General features: G+C 35.2%; 2 protein-coding genes across 4 annotated transcripts in view; one reads left to right on the forward strand and one right to left on the reverse strand.

Annotated features, from left to right (window-relative positions):
* LOC147579020 (uncharacterized) overlaps positions 1 to 3,023 on the forward strand; it is a 169,641-nt gene extending 166,618 nt beyond the window's left edge. Inside the window, exon 4 of one of the 2 annotated variants that reach the window (XR_015253467.1) lies at positions 2,260 to 3,009. Coding sequence is in view for 1 of the 2 variants with exons in the window: in XM_086712738.1 (XP_086568864.1) it covers positions 2,260 to 2,402 (143 nt within the window). In the remaining variant the exon portion in view is untranslated. Of the gene's footprint in view, positions 1 to 2,259 lie in introns of both variants that reach the window. The other variant, XM_086712738.1, reaches the window with a different exon arrangement.
* PTPRQ (protein tyrosine phosphatase receptor type Q) overlaps positions 1 to 16,461 on the reverse strand; it is a 257,649-nt gene that overhangs the window by 141,813 nt on the left and 99,375 nt on the right. For both annotated transcript variants that reach the window (XM_086712736.1, XM_086712737.1), the window contains exon 35: positions 12,938 to 13,058. In XM_086712736.1, the coding sequence (XP_086568862.1) occupies positions 12,938 to 13,058 (121 nt within the window). The remainder of the gene's footprint in view (positions 1 to 12,937; positions 13,059 to 16,461) is intronic.

Raw genomic sequence — 16,461 nt, forward strand, 5'->3', positions numbered from 1 at the left:
AAAGACATCACTTATCCTGAAATGCTAAAAAGGGTGAAATTAAGAATAATTCAATAAATAATTTTTTTTTGTTTTCAAGTATACTGAGTAATTCAATCAAGTGTTAATAAGTTGTTCATATTAGAAGTTACTTGGACTGATTTTAATAGATCTCTGGGAATACTGTGTGGTCCAACTAATTACAGCACTCCTTTTCATACCCATGTTTTACTTGTTCAAATATACGTTCTTTTTAATGTTGGTGACATCTTATATATACCCTTTGTCAAACAAATTCATTTTTCATACATCGTACAAAAGTAATATTTACCTCAGAGAAATTCAAATAGTAAATATCTAAATAGTAGTATATAAAATAGCAAACCTGTGTGTTATTTTTTACTAATTATAGTAATTAATTACCCTTTATTAATTTCTAAATTAATTATGTATTATGTATGAAATTATGTAGTAACTGGAAACAAATTGAAAATAATCTATGTATAACATACAGAAAAGGAAAAGGTAGAGCTCACATGTCTCATCCAGTTAAAAACTGAAAAGTATTTAAAATGTCATTCCAGAAAACACAAAAAAATGTTGATTATTAAAATCTCTTCAGGTCGCCTGGGTGGCTCAGTTGGTTGAGTGTCCGACTTTGGCTCAGGTCATGATCTCACAGCTCATGAGTTCAAGCCCCACATCAGGCTCTGGGCTGACAGCTCAGAGCCTGGAGCCTGCTTCAGATTCTGTTTCTCCCTGTCTCTCTGCCCCTAACCCCCTCACATTCTCTCTCTGTCTCTCTGAAAAATAAGTAAACATTAAAAAAAAATTAAAAAAAAAATTCTTCAAGTAAATACTAAAATCTCAAGAAGGGAAAAAAGGCTAAATGACAAAATGTTGCTAAGTAATATGATACTGCAATTATTTTATTACAGTCATGCTCTTATAGTTTCTATAGTTTTGAATTAAGTATAGGTTAGAATCTAAATTAAAGAATGAATATGTACATAGTGGTACTGAAAACTGCATTTAAAAAAATTAGATTTTAAGACCAATAAAGTTAATTGTGAAAGAATTGAAGGGAATATGATCAACATTACAGCAAAAGTGTATCAATCTCATGCAATCCTATTTTTTCCTTCTTTAGTATCACATGGCACCCAAGAAGTAAATGGGTATTTCCTCTGAATATAAGATGCTCTTTCTTTGCCTTTGAAATATTGGAATTCTTGAATCATTAAGAGGAATAATAGATTATAAGTGAACTAAGGGTATCCACAAAGACACATACATTTCAGCCATGGTTTAATGATTACAAAAGTGTCAATTCACTCCAAATATAGGTATGGTTATCTGAAAAGTAGTCAGAAAGCTTACCATAGTGAGAAAAATATGAATTCAGAATCTGTGATTGTAGACCAGCAGGATTAGCAAGGCTATTCAGCAATTTGAAACAGTTTCTTCAGATAGCTTCTCTCAGAAGCAGTAGAGACTTCACTGAGACCCAGGAGGGGGCTTTTAGAACTTAAGGCTGTGTCTGTTAGTCTCAGAGAAAGACGCTTTGTCATAGAAACTTTACCCAATTCCTTACCCCTGTCATTGGTCACAGGTCATTAGAACACTGCAATATGGTTAATCCAATTCAGATCTCTAAAACTGTGAAATTAGCTAAAGTGATCTAATTGCACCATATCTATTTTTAAAATTCCTTTTCAAGCATATTTTTCAATGCTATCTGCTGCCTTGCATCACTACCTTCTTGCCCTGACTGCAGATAAGTGTCTGCCTACAATAAGAAAAACCCTGATTACATTCCATAGATAATTTAGAATCAAGGCAATTACCTGGAAAAGGCAGATCAAAAGCAAATTTTGTCTCACATACCCAGGTATTTCAGTAAGAAGATAGTCTTTGTAAACTGTCTGAATAACAAAGTCAATAATCCACCTCTGCATGTACAGATATAGTTTCTACACCTACCCTGGTTTACCTCAAGACAAAATAGTACTAATAAAATTTTCTGATACTGATAATGTTCTTGTCTATTTGGGGCTTGTTCTTCTTTTGTAGTCTAGGATTGTCGCTATTTTAACGACTAAGGTAAAAAAAAAATCTGAGCATAAATAAACGTCAACTGAAATTTCATTTCTGATCCAAGTTCATAACATAACTTAGATAAGAGATAGTTTGCTACATAACTGAGAACTAGGAAGGGGAAAGAGAGAGAGGTGTTGCTGTCTCTAAGGATCTGACTCCCTCTTCCTTGCTCTTATGCAGTTGCCAGATTGAAGGAAAGACGCATAAATCTTCAGAGAACAGAGAACAGCCATCTCTGTGAGCAACCCTGCAGCTCTGATGAGTCACTCCCTCCATGCATGAGAAGGCCTACGTTTGACACTGCTATAATCTTTTGGTTTTAACTGGTGTAGTTTAAAGATCTGTTTTGTCCGTATTACTTTGAAACACTGTAATAGGGATATTATATGTTGCATTAGAGTGTTTTATTTCCATTTATAAAAGTGTATGTTCTTCTATATCTTGACCTTGTTTTGCTTTACTTATGTGATGACAATGATCTACATCATTATTTTTTTGTAATTGCCTAATTTGGATGTATCATAGTTATTCAGCCATTCTGCTGTAAAATTAACACTTAGGTTGCTTCCCACCCCTCTTTTAGTTACTAACTGTGACACAGCAATCATTCTTATACAAATATCTTTTCATAATGGTCCTTGGATTTCTGTAGGTTAAATTCCCAGTGGTGTAATTATTACATCAAATGGGTTGATTTTTTTTAATTTTAATGATTACTGTTCTAAAAGTTGTTTCTGTTCCAAATTATAAATTATTATAATTTAGAACTACAACAATGTGTGAGAGCACACCTTTGGCAAACTCTCATTACTAGTCTGGATATTAATCTTAATTACTGCAAACTTGACTCAAAAAATATTTTTAATCTGCAAATCCCTAACCATTTGTGAGACAGAATATCTTTTATATGTATATTGGTCATTTGTGGCCCTTTTTTGCATAACGTATGCACTTTCTTTTCTATATTTTATTGTAGTGTCTTAAATGGAGAATATATATTAGAGTAGAAAGGCACTATTCTTTTTAAAAAAGTTTTTAATATTTATTTAGTTTTGAGAGAGAAAGAGTGTGAGCAGAGGAGGGGCTAAGTTGGGGGGGGGGGGACACAGAATCCGAAGCAGGCTTCAGGCTCTGAGGTGTCAGCACAGACCCTGATGCTGGGCTCAAACTCACGAACTGCAAGATTATGACCTAAGCCAAAGTTGGACGCTCAACCAACTGAGCCACCCAGGTGCCCCTAGAAAGGCACTGTCCTTTTAGATAGTGCTCCAAGCAAAGAAGCACAGATACCTTCCTAGCCCCTCTCAATTTAGAGATGATATGTATGCCATCAATATCCAACAAAATTTATTGAGTATCCACTTTATGCAGGAACTATGTTAGACACAAATATAGTAAGATTCAGCCCCTATCCTCAAAACAGACAAAATAGTAAATAATTATAAAACCTTTCATTAATAAAAATGGGATCCCTTTAATGACAATGACAACACCATCTCCACCCTGCCCCACCAGTGGCTAACAGCAAAGAAAAAGAGATGAACAAAAAAATTAAGCCAGTAAAATTTGATTATTGGTAACATCTAGAAAAGGAGAATACAACATATCTCCCAAAGGTGCAGGAAATTGTTGACCAGAAAGCTAGTTTGTAAGGTTTGAGAGAAGAATAGGGAGTTGAGTGAGGTGGGGGGAAAAGAAAGGAAGCCTCCCTGACAACATAGGTCTAAATCTTACATATTCAAAATTATAAACTGTGTGTAAATGGAAGGAATATAAATGTCAACAATACTTATACTCTAAAATAGATAACTTTCAACATCAGGCAAACCTCCTAGCCAGGGTCAATTTTCAAACTGAGGAAAAAACTTGAGGGGAGTTCTCAGTGCATTCATTTTACTGATTTAATACTAGAAATTTATTAGAACATTTTTCTAGCTAGAATTTTTTTAAAGCTTGAAAAAAATGATAACCCCCCCAAAAAACCCAAAACCAAAACCAGAAAACCCAGACTCATAACTATAGACAATAAATTGATGGTCACCAGAGGGAAGGCAAGTGGAGATATAGGTTAAAAAAAAAAAAAAAAAAGTGAAGGGGATTAAGAGTACACTTCTCATGATGAGCACTGAATCATGTATAGAATTGTTGAATCACTATGTTGTGCAACTGAAACTAAAAACACTGTATGCTATCTACACTAGAAATAAAATAAAATTTGAAAAAAGAAACTTCTTAGAACATTGTAAAAGCTTTCTTGAATTTGAGAAATCGAAATTATTTGAATGACCTTGAAACAACTCTGAATAAATGTAGGATACAGTTTTTCCGTGTACACTCACTGGTAACAACAAGAAAATGTCTTGGGATGGGATTAATAGGGTCTTTAAAATGAAGTTATTTCCTAAGTAATTTATGATTTTTTTTTTATCAAAAGACAGACCACATTGTGACATCTAGGGCATGAAGGAAATTCTAGAGTATAAAAGCAGTTTCTCTGGTCTCGTTTAGCACTTTCTTTACTCATCTCTTATCACAACAAGATCACACTAAGCAGCAACTGCTAAGAAGGAATCTTGAATACCAAACCACCTGGGAAGACTGAAACCAATTCCCCCGTTTCCCTAAGTGTGAACATAAAAGGTTTTCTACACAAGATTTGAGACCCTCTGAAAGGTCAGGGTCTTAATTCTAATCTTCATCATTTGATATTTTGTTCTATGTGGGTAATCTAACCTGATGACACATCCTTGTTCATTCCTATATATTTATATTCAAAGTTATAATCTGCCATCATCTAAATATTCTAGATTAATCATTTCACTCATTAAATAACACTTACAAAAATAATTTCAACATCCACTTACTTGACTCTCTCAAATATTCTCTTCCTCATACGAACAAATGATTTTCACTAATTTTCTCACTATAAGGAAACCACTCTTCTGTGTTTGCACCTTACTCTAGAACAGTACTTCTGCATAGCTGAGTAGGACCAACAGATTAGAAATTATGTGTTAAATAACCCCAAGCTAGCAAAGCATCATATTCTATGATGCTAAAGCTTTTCCAGAGTTTCAGAGAAAGTCAGAGTCAAAGTAGGGTATTTATTTGTTGTTACTGTTGTTCTCATTGTCATTTGGTTGGCTGATTGATTTGCTTTGATTTTGTCTTGTTTGCCTTTAGCAGAAAAGACACATTTATAAGATAAAGGGAAAAAGCCATTAAAGAGAATGAGGTTGAAGCTGCAGAACTATTTATAAACCACGATCTTGGAGAAGACACAAGGAATTAAGGTCCAGAAGACAGGAGGAGGGATTGTGCTTGAGCTGAAGGAGAAAGATCTCATTCCTTGAGAGTGGATGCAATTCCTCAGGCCATAATAAGAAATTTGGATTTTATTCTAAGAGGCGTGGAAAGTCCTTGGAGTATTTTCTCCAGCAGTATGATCTTTGGGTACGTGGTTAAAATATAACTTTAAAATCCCTTTCAATATTGAGATACATATTCTCTCCATAAATAGACATATTCAAGATACAGGGTGATCTTGCTGTTGTCCATACAAGCTTCTTACCATTAACCATATCTAGTGAAATTATTTGAGCTCCTACATCCAGTTACACCCTGGACTTTTCAGCTATGTGTCAATAAATTTTCATTTTTGCCTAAGCTAATTTAGGTTGAGTTTAGTCACTTGAAACTAAGAGTCTTAACTAATACCTTGTCCCATTCTTCCAGCAATTTCTCACATGCCTTGATCCTGAGTATTTCCACCATCTGCATCACTTCTTGAACAAGCTCTTCTTTGTCCATATACTACTTAAACTGCAGAGATCAGTAATCCAAATGGTTTACACATGAAACAATATACTTATTTTATCACAATGAATATAGTTCATCAACTAATGCACACCAATAAGAAGATAGTGATTTTTTTGGTAGAAATTACCCATATGAGTTAATGCACTAAGCTTAATTTTTTATAACCCCATAAGTGTTTATCACAAGTATTTTTACCAAACTAAGATTTCCCTAATCCTGTAAGTACACAGCTGAGTATTTAGAACAAATGCCAATTATAACACTTATTCCTAGTGATTTGAGAAAAGCATGATTTGGGAATAAGACAGACCTACGTATGAATTCTGATTGTCATCTTCTAGCTCTGTAAATTTAAGTAACCCTTTACCTCAAAAGTCAGTTTCTGTACCTACAAAATGGGGATAATATTCCCCTTATGGTATTGTTATGAAAAATAAATAAGTAAAAAACCAAAAACATTTGTCCCAAAATGGTAACTTCTACACTATCCCTTTTGAGCCCTTTTGTCTAGCTCTCCAAGATGTTTTGTTCCCCAAATCTCTAATGCAAGCAAATCACAATTTCTCCCAGATGTGTACATATCACAAGAGTGATTAAAAGACCCCTAAACTGAGGGTGTAAGGACTCAAGATCCACACAAGCAGAATCAATGACTAAGAAGATTGGATTTGAAATAAGGTGTGGTGGGAACTGTAGTAAATTGCCAAGCAAACACTCCATCTAAAGACACCTTCTATTCCACTCCAGCTGATTTTCATCATGGGCAATATGGCAAACTATCCTGATATCTATAAGAAACAAAGGAATCTGAAGTTTCATTAGGTATCTATTAATTTTGAAATGCTGGCAGAATTCTATTCAAAATTTATTAATTTATTAACTTTACAGTATAATAAAGTTATGTGAATGTGGCTTCTCTCTTAAAATATCTAATTGTACTGTACTCATCCTTATTTTTGTGATGATGTGAGATGATAAAACGCCTACGGGATGGGATGAAGTGAAGTGAATGATGTAGGCATTGTGTTGTACCATTAGGCTATTACTGACCTCATGATCTGTCAGGAAGATCATCTACTTCCAGGCCACAGTTGACTGTGGATAAGTGACATTGCAGAAAGCAAAACCACATGTAAGGGGAGACTACTGTACTGTTTCCACTGAGATGATCTCCTTGTTTATCAACCTATCTTTACAACCTTCCCATTCTGATTATTGATCTCTCTTGTATTCTCAAGCAGATCATTTAAGTAGGGTAAAAATATTTTAGAAAACAGGAAAAAACAGAACTTAGCAAACTTTTAGCATATAGAAGTCTATTTCCAAAGGTAAGGTTTTATGATATGGGGGAAATTATTCGACCAATGACATCTAACAAAACGCTGCATTAGAATTGTTGTGACCTCCTAATATATTATTTAGAAAGTATTTTTAGAATTATTTCATACACATATTTTATCTCCAATTAGTCTACAATCATTTTAAAATTATATATGTATTTTTATCTCCCCACAGAGTTTAATAAACATTTGCCAGGCTGACTGACTCAGAATTACTTCTCAGAATTACTACTAAGAAAATGAAAAACATTTAAAAGCCAAGATTTGTGTATAAGCTAGAATTTATAGCATTACTTTCACTCCAGTCTTTTAGCTATATCTGATAAGGCATTCACTTAGAAGCTTTATAAACAAAAAAAGAAAACTATTGTTAAATTTTACTAACTATATGGAAGAAAAATTACTAAACAAATCCAGGCTGAACTCAACTACAGATGGTTCCCAACTTACAACATTTCCATTTAGGATGTTTTCCATTTTGTGATAGTTTAGAGCAATACACATTCAGCAGAAAGTGTACTTGAAATTTTAAATCTTGACCTTTTCTCAGGCTAGCCATAGGCAGTATGATCCTCTTTCATGCTGCTGGGCAGAGACAGCAAGCCACAGTTCCTCGTCAGCTCCATGAATACAAGGATCAACAACCAAGGCACTTACAACCATTCTGCACCCACACCACCATTCTTTTTCCGTTAAGTATTCAAGAAATTACATGATATATTCAACATTTACTAGAAAGTAGGCCTGTGTTAGATGATTATGCCCAACTGTAGGCCAATGTAAGTGTTCTAAACACATTTAAGGTGGGCTGGGCTGAGCTGTGATGTTCTGCAGGTTACGTGTACTAAGTGCATTTTTGACTTCATGATATTTTTAATTTACGATGAGTTTATCAGGATGTAACCCTATTGCAAGGGAAGGAAGGTCTATGTAAAGTAAATAAATAAACTTTGTATCAGTTTGCTACAATATTATACCTCAGTCCAAAGTGTATTAAAAGAGTAAGATAACTGCTCGAACAGGAATTCATTTATTTAATGGTGGTTGCTCTAGCAATGCAAAGATTGTTTATCACTTAAATACAAATAAGCATAATTTATCAATGTAACTGAGGGAAAAAAATGCTACTTTACCATCTGGATAAATGATAAAAGTTATTTCATAAAACAGACTTTAAAAGGAAATGTCATTTTAAAGCAGATTTCTGAGCACAGCATCTACAAATCAAATGTTACTCACACAGTAGTGGTTATAAAATGCCTGCACATTAACCTTCACCTTGTAGAGCTATTTTGTAAAGAATATTCATGAAAAAGAGAGAAGTCACTCAGTATAATAAAATAAAATTGGCAGTCTGTATTTTGTAGATATACTGAAAATACCAAACATCCAAAGATGTTTTTATTTTTTTTTTTAGTGTTTATTTATTTATTGGTGGGGGGGGGGCGGAGAGTGAGCATGAGTGGAGGGAAGGGCATAGAGAGATGGAGAGAAAGAGAATCCCAAGCAGGCTCCACACTGTCAGCACAGAGCTCGATATGGGGCTCAAACTCACAAACTGTGAGATCATGACCAGACCCGAAATAGTCAAACACTTAACCGACTAAGCCACCAAGGTGCCCCTAAATAAAGATGTTGCTCTCAAAAGAGTTTGGTAATTACTAGAAAGCCAAAATAATGGAAACTGAGAAGAGAAAAATGTGAACCCCTGAAATAGGAACTTTGCTAATAATGATACCACCATTTATACAGTATTTTAAGAGAATCACGCAGATAATTGAGTGGCAGGACCAGAATCCAAACCCATGTCTCTAAAATCATTCCAAGTCCCAGTTTAACAACAAAAAAAAATGTAACATTAAAAGCTTCTATAAGGAGTTGTTCCTATATCCTTTGAAATCTAATTTCTGAAACTTCTAGGTTTCTAGAGTTAATATATTAAGAATTTATTCCTCTGATTTCAAATTATTAAATATCTTTGAAGTTTTACTAAATTTACACATCTTCAAAAAAAATCTTTATTCTAGAACTTAAAAAGATTCACATATTCATTCCAACAGCTTTATCAGGCTTGGCCGCCCAATAAGTTACATACACACTCAGGCACTTGGAAGGTCACCCAATGGCACTTTAACTGACCAAGGCAGGGCAAAGTGGCCACTTTCCCACAATTGGACTCCAAGTTCATTGTTCACAAGGACACCTTCCTCAAAATAAGCTGTGGGCAGTTGCAGTTAAACCTTGCCTCTGGATTATGAAACCAGTGAGGTTATCATGATTCTCATGGCTACTTTGATTTCAGAGTGTCTTATTTTTTGAAGTAGAACTTTGTGAATGGAGAGGCTAAGGTACTGCCTTCCCAGTGTGTATGTATGTATGTGTATGTGTGTGTGTGTATCTGTGTGTGTATGTATGTATATATACATGTATGTATATATATGTATATATATACAGACACAGACACACACACACACACATACACATATATATGTATGTATGTATTTCAGTAGCATTTTAGATTGTAGGCAAGCAATCAACAGTAAAATACATGTCAGTAACCTGTTCCTGACAGATTATACAGCAGCCCTGGTTCAAGGATTTCTTTCCCTACAAGAATCTTTTTTTTTTTTAATTTTTTTTCAATGTTTTTTATTTATTTTTGGGACAGAGAGAGACAGAGCATGAACGGGGGAGGGGCAGAGAGAGAGGGAGACACAGAATCGGAAACAGGCTCCAGGCTCCGAGCCATCAGCCCAGAGCCTGATGCGGGGCTCGAACCCACGGACCGCGAGATCGTGACCTGGCTGAAGTCGGACGCTTAACCGACTGCGCCACCCAGGCGCCCCATCCCTACAAGAATCTTAAGACTGCTTGCTAGTTGATTCTTTGCTTTTTTGGCTATTTGCTGGTTTTGGTGAATTTGCTGTGAACCAGGGAGTGTGCAGTATTTTTAGAGTCAGCCTATGGCTAGGAATATACTTCAACTGTCTTAAAATGAGGTCCCTGGCTCCCTCTAGTACAAAGTCAGGGGATTTGAATTCAACCTGCAATATTCTATTGTAGATCTCTTGGTATGTGCTTGCCTCAAAAGGAGGCATCCCAACTAAAAATTCATAGCAAAGAACTCCAAGGCTCCGGAGATCCACCTTATCATTGCACATTCTTCCTTCCAACATTTCAGAAGCAGGTAGTCAAGGATACTACACAGTGTGGTTCCCTTGGAGAATGTGGCATGTACTGACCACCCTAATTCTGCAGTCTTAAACAATCCAGCTGACTGTAGGAGCAGGTTCTCTGGCTTAATGTCTCTATGAATAACTCTCTTTGAATAACAGTAAGCAGGGCTTGCTCCTTCTCAGGATGAAGAGAAACATGACAAGCCTCTTAGGAACTCTTTGTCTTCAGCATGCCACCATCAGCAAGATCTAAGAGCTCCTCTAGCAGATCATCCAATGCTAGGGAAGGGTGTAGTGGTCACTTTTGCAATCTTGCCCCCTGAAGATTGGTAAGAGCATCTAGCTCCCTAAAGGTTGAGACAGACATGCTAAAAGAGCTAGGACACTAGAAGAATCCTGAGTTTGGGTCAAGGATAAAACAGAAAATAAGAACCTTGAAACTAGAAGCTATGACTGCAGGTGGGCAGCAGCATGATTCCTACACAGCCAGGTGAGATGAGTCATATAATATCACAGACTTGAGATTCCCTGACCCCACTTTCAGTAGGCTTCCCTTTCGCACCTAGAATCCATCTTAGGAAGTGAGACAGAAAGGGGATACCCTCGAAAGAGCAGAGAAATAGCACCACTGGGGAGCTGAACTTACACAGCACAATCACTGTAGAGAAGAACAAGATTGTCCCTACAATGTGGGTCAGAAACCCCAGCCAGTAACATCTTGATTCTCACTTTTATTAGTTTGTTTCACTTTCATTTTTATCTAACTAGGTAAAATGGTGTCAAAAATCTCAGTCATCATCCTTGATTCAAAAATCTAAAAGTCATCATTGATTCATCTCTCTCTCTCTCTCGTTTTTATCCCCACAGCCAAATTATCACCAAGTTCTGTCTGTCAACCCTCCCTTCTAAATGTAGAAGAAAACTACCCACTTCTCTCCTCCATGGGCAGTATCATCTATTGCCCAGACTACCAGAACAGTCTCCTATAGTATCCTTGCTAACCGCCTCCATCTAAAATTCTTTCTCCTTTAAGTATCCAAAGTGCTTAAATTTCTTCAGTAACTCTAATTACAGTTAAAATGAAAAACCAGACCCTTATTGTGGCTTGTGATCTTTGTCTGCCTTACTCCTCAGTATTAGTGTATCTATCCCTCAGCAACACTGACCTCTCTGGTCTTCAAAATGACAAATTATGTTCCTTCACAGAGTCTATGCAGCTGATGCTCTTTCTTCTTGGAAAATTCTAGCTTGCAGATCTTTACATGACAAAAAGCTCTTTCTTGTCATCAGGATTGTAACTCCATATCACTCTTTCAGAAAGGATTTCCCCAAGCATCCCATCAAAAGTAGCCCTCTTTCCCCCCAACTTTCCCTCATCTGTTTCTTTATGGGATATAGCCCAGCTATCCCTTCAGAATGTAAGCTCCTTGAAAGCAGGAGTCTTATGTGTGTCTTGTGCACTGGTATACAGGCAGTTTATCAATTTTGTTGAATGAAGTAATGAAAAATGGATACACAAATGAACTGGGCCACAGAGGAAAATGCTTACCTTCTTTTCATTGCTTCTTTCTCACTGACATTTCTCAAGTCACTCTCAATTTTGCCACCACTAGGCAAAAGGACTAGGAATCAGGTAATGAAAAAAAAAAACAAAACAAAAACCCAGGAAGTATAGCCCCAATGAGCAATATGCAAAGAGTGTAAAGAGCGATTAGGGAAAGAAAAATCTTAATTTAAGAAAGAGAAGAGTAGCCTTCCTCAAATATCAGAACCTCTCAGTGCTAGACTTTCGAGTCAGGAACATAAATGTTAAGACATGCCCATGTTCTATAAAGGATTGTGTAAATTGTATTTTGTGAGTTGAAATATTTAAAATCCACTAGGAAATATATAACTGGCAAATCTTTCTAAGAGGACTTACAAGAGATCAAAGTGAGGGTTTCTCACTACTGAGTTTTCGTGAAGCAGTACAGCCATGTTGTTAATTGACATGAGATGTGCTATGGGATTTCATCTTTTTCACAACTGACAAATAAATTGGCAATCAGTGTAAAGGTGGTCAGAAAAAAAAATAGATACACTACTTAAATTTCATGGGAAAATGGACCTTAAATGACAGATTTATGAATAAATATCTTTTAGTTAAACTTTAGTTGAAATTAATCTGCTCAAAGAAACCTGAAAAGACGGTGACATAGAGAGTTTTTGTGTAAAACACTGAGTTTAAAATTATATGCATGTATTCACATAAGTTGATAAGTCAGTGGCTTTTAAGAGAAGTGTGATATAATTATGCATAATATATACTTTTTATGTACAAAAATTATATTATTTGACTATGCTTGGACTTCTACATAATATGGGAAAAACTTGTTTCTTAAAAAAAGCATATTAACCAGCCTATTAATAATCAGGTTCCTAATGTAGCATCACATTCTGAAATAAAAAAAACTACATTCCTATTATGTTACAGATTAATACTTGTTCTCAGAACTATTTCCAAAAAAGAAAAAAAATTCTTACCAGACATAAACTGTGTAATAGAGGATAATTCCATTTGGCTCCAGGGGTGGTTGCCATGACAACTTCACCGTGACACCAGACAACTGTTTTACAGAGAAGCCTTGAGGGGGAGAATCAGGAGCTGAAAAGTTAGGGTAAGGATAATACATTTTATTAAACATATATAAGAGAAGGCTAAAATAGCAATGCACAAAATTTTCACTATAAACATTCTGGTCAATGAATCAGGTGCAGTGCCTTTCCCCACGAGCATGGGAGACTAATTGTTTACTTTCAAAATGAGATGATAAAAAGAGATTTTGCATGGTGGTGTTAGAACATCTGTTTCTGTGATTCAATGGAAAAAAATATTTCATGAGAAAAAAGAACAAGGGGTATGTCACAGTGATTCACCTACTGTTCAAGTACATCTTGGTAAATTATCATCCTCTAGTAAAAATAAAACTACTGGGGTGAATAAATATAATATGTAGTAAAAGTGTTCCTCAAACAATAAAAAGAAGTGGAAAAAAAATCACACATTCAAGAAGTGGTAAAGTGATAAGCATAACACTGGGAGAGCAGTTAAAATGACTGACCTCACAAATAAAAACTACATTCCTCAATTTCAGTTTGTCACTAAACTGTAAAATAGTATCAAAATCTGTCCACTGAGTCTCCAAAATTGAATGGTGACAAAGAAAAGCAACACAGCACATAAATAATATGGACAGGTTAGGGTCTACTTCTAATTCCACCAGTATAGCGGAAGGATCTAAATACCTGAGCCATTTTGCACTAAATAAGCTCTACAAAAATTACTACAACCTAGTTAGCTAAGTTTATATTTACATTAGATAAGACATATAGAATGGCATTTCTCAGCTCCTGTGTAACACTACAGTAATGTCTTAGAGCATTAATATACAATTTTGCAATAGAAAGGTATACATTACTAAAATTTTTATCATTGTTATAGTTATATGGAAAGTAAACTCATAGGTAGCTGATAGAAGTTTTAAGAATTTGTTCAGATCTTTGAACAATGTTAATTTATAGATTAGCACATGTGCAGATCACTTTTTCCAACAATTTAAAGAAAATGCCACCTGAATTATTTTAAATTCTTTTTTTATTTTCTGAATAATCTCAACCAGAGTTGTATGTGTACATATGCATGTGTAATGTGTATGTATGCTTTTGCTATTTTAGTAACAACAATTTTCCAACACAAAAAATTACTGAGCAGAGAAAAGGTTTATGAGATGAATTCTAAGGAATAATGGTGACAGCTGTATTCATATTTTTATTTGTTATTCTCACTAGCACTACAATAAAAATGCTTTCAAATATTGATTATCACAAGAATCCATATATCACTTGGAGATGTCTAGTTCCCAAGATATGAATTACTTCTGAGAACTCTTTCATTTGTCAAAACAAAAGCCTATGATATTTTCCCTAACATCTTTGTAAAACTTAACCTTTGTTTATTGTTGGAAAAAAAGGATTTCAATCAAAAATAGCACTGATAGAATATAATCTGTTGTAACTAAGTATTTCTACTCTATAATATGCTTTAAGACTATTATGTCAAATATCAGATAATTCTAAGTGTTTTATTTTTAATTTCAGTATATCCTTGGGTATTTTCCTTTTTACGTGAAACATTTTATTGCTAACTAAATATAATTAACATGTCTATCTAAACAAAATACTATATATCTACTATAGCAAGCGAAGTTTTAATCATTTTGGCATTTGTATTCTTTTTTTAAAAATTTTTTTTTTCAACGTTTATTTATTTTTGGGATAGAGAGAGACAGAGCATGAATGGGGGAGGGGCAGAGAGAGGGAGACACAGAATGGGAAACAGGCTCCAGGCTCTGAGCCATCAGCCCAGAGCCTGACGCGGGGCTCGAACTCACGGACCGCGAGATCGTGACCTGGCTGAAGTCGGACACTTAACCGACTGCGCCACCCAGGCGCCCCTGGCATTTGTATTCTAAAACACAATCTAAAAAAAAATGAAATTGGTGCAGGGGATTAAGAGGTACAAACTTTTAGTCATAAAGTAAATTAAAAAAAAATTATTTTAAAGAAAGAGGAAAATTAGAATATATAAATGCAATGATATCTTTTGCAATCTGTCCAACTCATCATAACAAAGCATATGAGAATAGGTGAAATGGGTATGCATAAGACTCTTTCTCCTCCTGGTATGGTCTTTCCTAACTCTCATCTTCCCTCAGGTCACATCTTAGACTTAACTTCCTCATCTACACTTCTTCTACCTCAGTAACTAACATGCCTCTTATTGTCCTGAGGAGTAATTTGGGGGAAATATTAAAGTTATAAAAACTATTTGTCTATACACTTATTGAATTTAGAACTCTGCCACTGAGCTGCAAGTTTCATGAGGACAACGAGCACCTAATACCCAAAATACAAAGCATCTCAGTCTTTTATCTATTCTTGATTTGTCATAATTTTTCAATAAAGGGGTCCAATTCTTCACCCCATTCATTAGTAATTATATCAATGACTTGACCAGACACTTAGATGCTAAGTTCACTATGGTGATTTGCCATGGTAACTTTAACAGTCCAGGTAATTCAGATGCACTGTAGAGTTTGAAACAATTGATTTAAGTGGTAAAAAGCTCTGTCTTCTTGAAATATATGTTCACTACTGGTCTAGATTCCTTCATATAAGATCTCGAATTCTTACCATCAGGACTATTTCATTAAATTAGGAGGTGGGGAAGTGGGTACTATGTCCAGAAAGGCATTGCATGAATTATCTAGTACATCTTTCTTAGGCATTATCTAAGATGGAAAAAAAGAGCTAACCCCCACTCTGTTCTAGCCTTTAACAATTGTCCCATTGGAAAGGATGTTTTATTAGTTAATTTTCATTTTATTTCAGCACAAAGAACTGAATTATGACAAAAATTAAAAGTTGGACAGGTGAACTTTGATGGAGAAATAAGCATAATAAGTAGAGGTAATGACTAGGGAAGACCAACCCATGAGAGGACTTAGAACCTGGGACAATTCAGAGCAGCTCACTTGGACACTGATGAAATAATTTCATAGAGAGAAAAATAGGGAAGGACCTCAACTGGGAGAAGAAGGCTCCAAAGACTATTACTTTGAATAAAATAAGAACAATGCAAGAAAAGTCTTCCTTCTGCTAGACATGTATAACGCACATATTGTCCTGGTGTATGACTAGAAACATGCACAGAATGCAACTGAACTTCAAGATGGAAAAACTTGAAAGAGAGGGGGGAATAAAGATATCCTACAAACACTTATGATACACCCAGGCCCAACTCTCATGGCAATAGGACTTCCTTTTGTAGAAATAAAAATAAAAATAACAGTGTCAAATATATATAATGTATAAAACATAAAATGCAAATCCAAATCCCAAATATATTCCTCAAAAGTAATTTTCTTAGCATGATATATGCCTAGAACTTGGTGAGGTACCAGTGTAAAGTCGTCTCAGTAGTAAAGTTGATTTTATTCAGGTTTAGG

Source organism: Puma concolor, chromosome B4 (genome assembly GCF_028749965.1).
Source record: "Puma concolor isolate L17-30 chromosome B4, mPumCon1.1.hap2, whole genome shotgun sequence".
Lineage (NCBI taxonomy): Eukaryota > Metazoa > Chordata > Mammalia > Carnivora > Felidae > Puma > Puma concolor.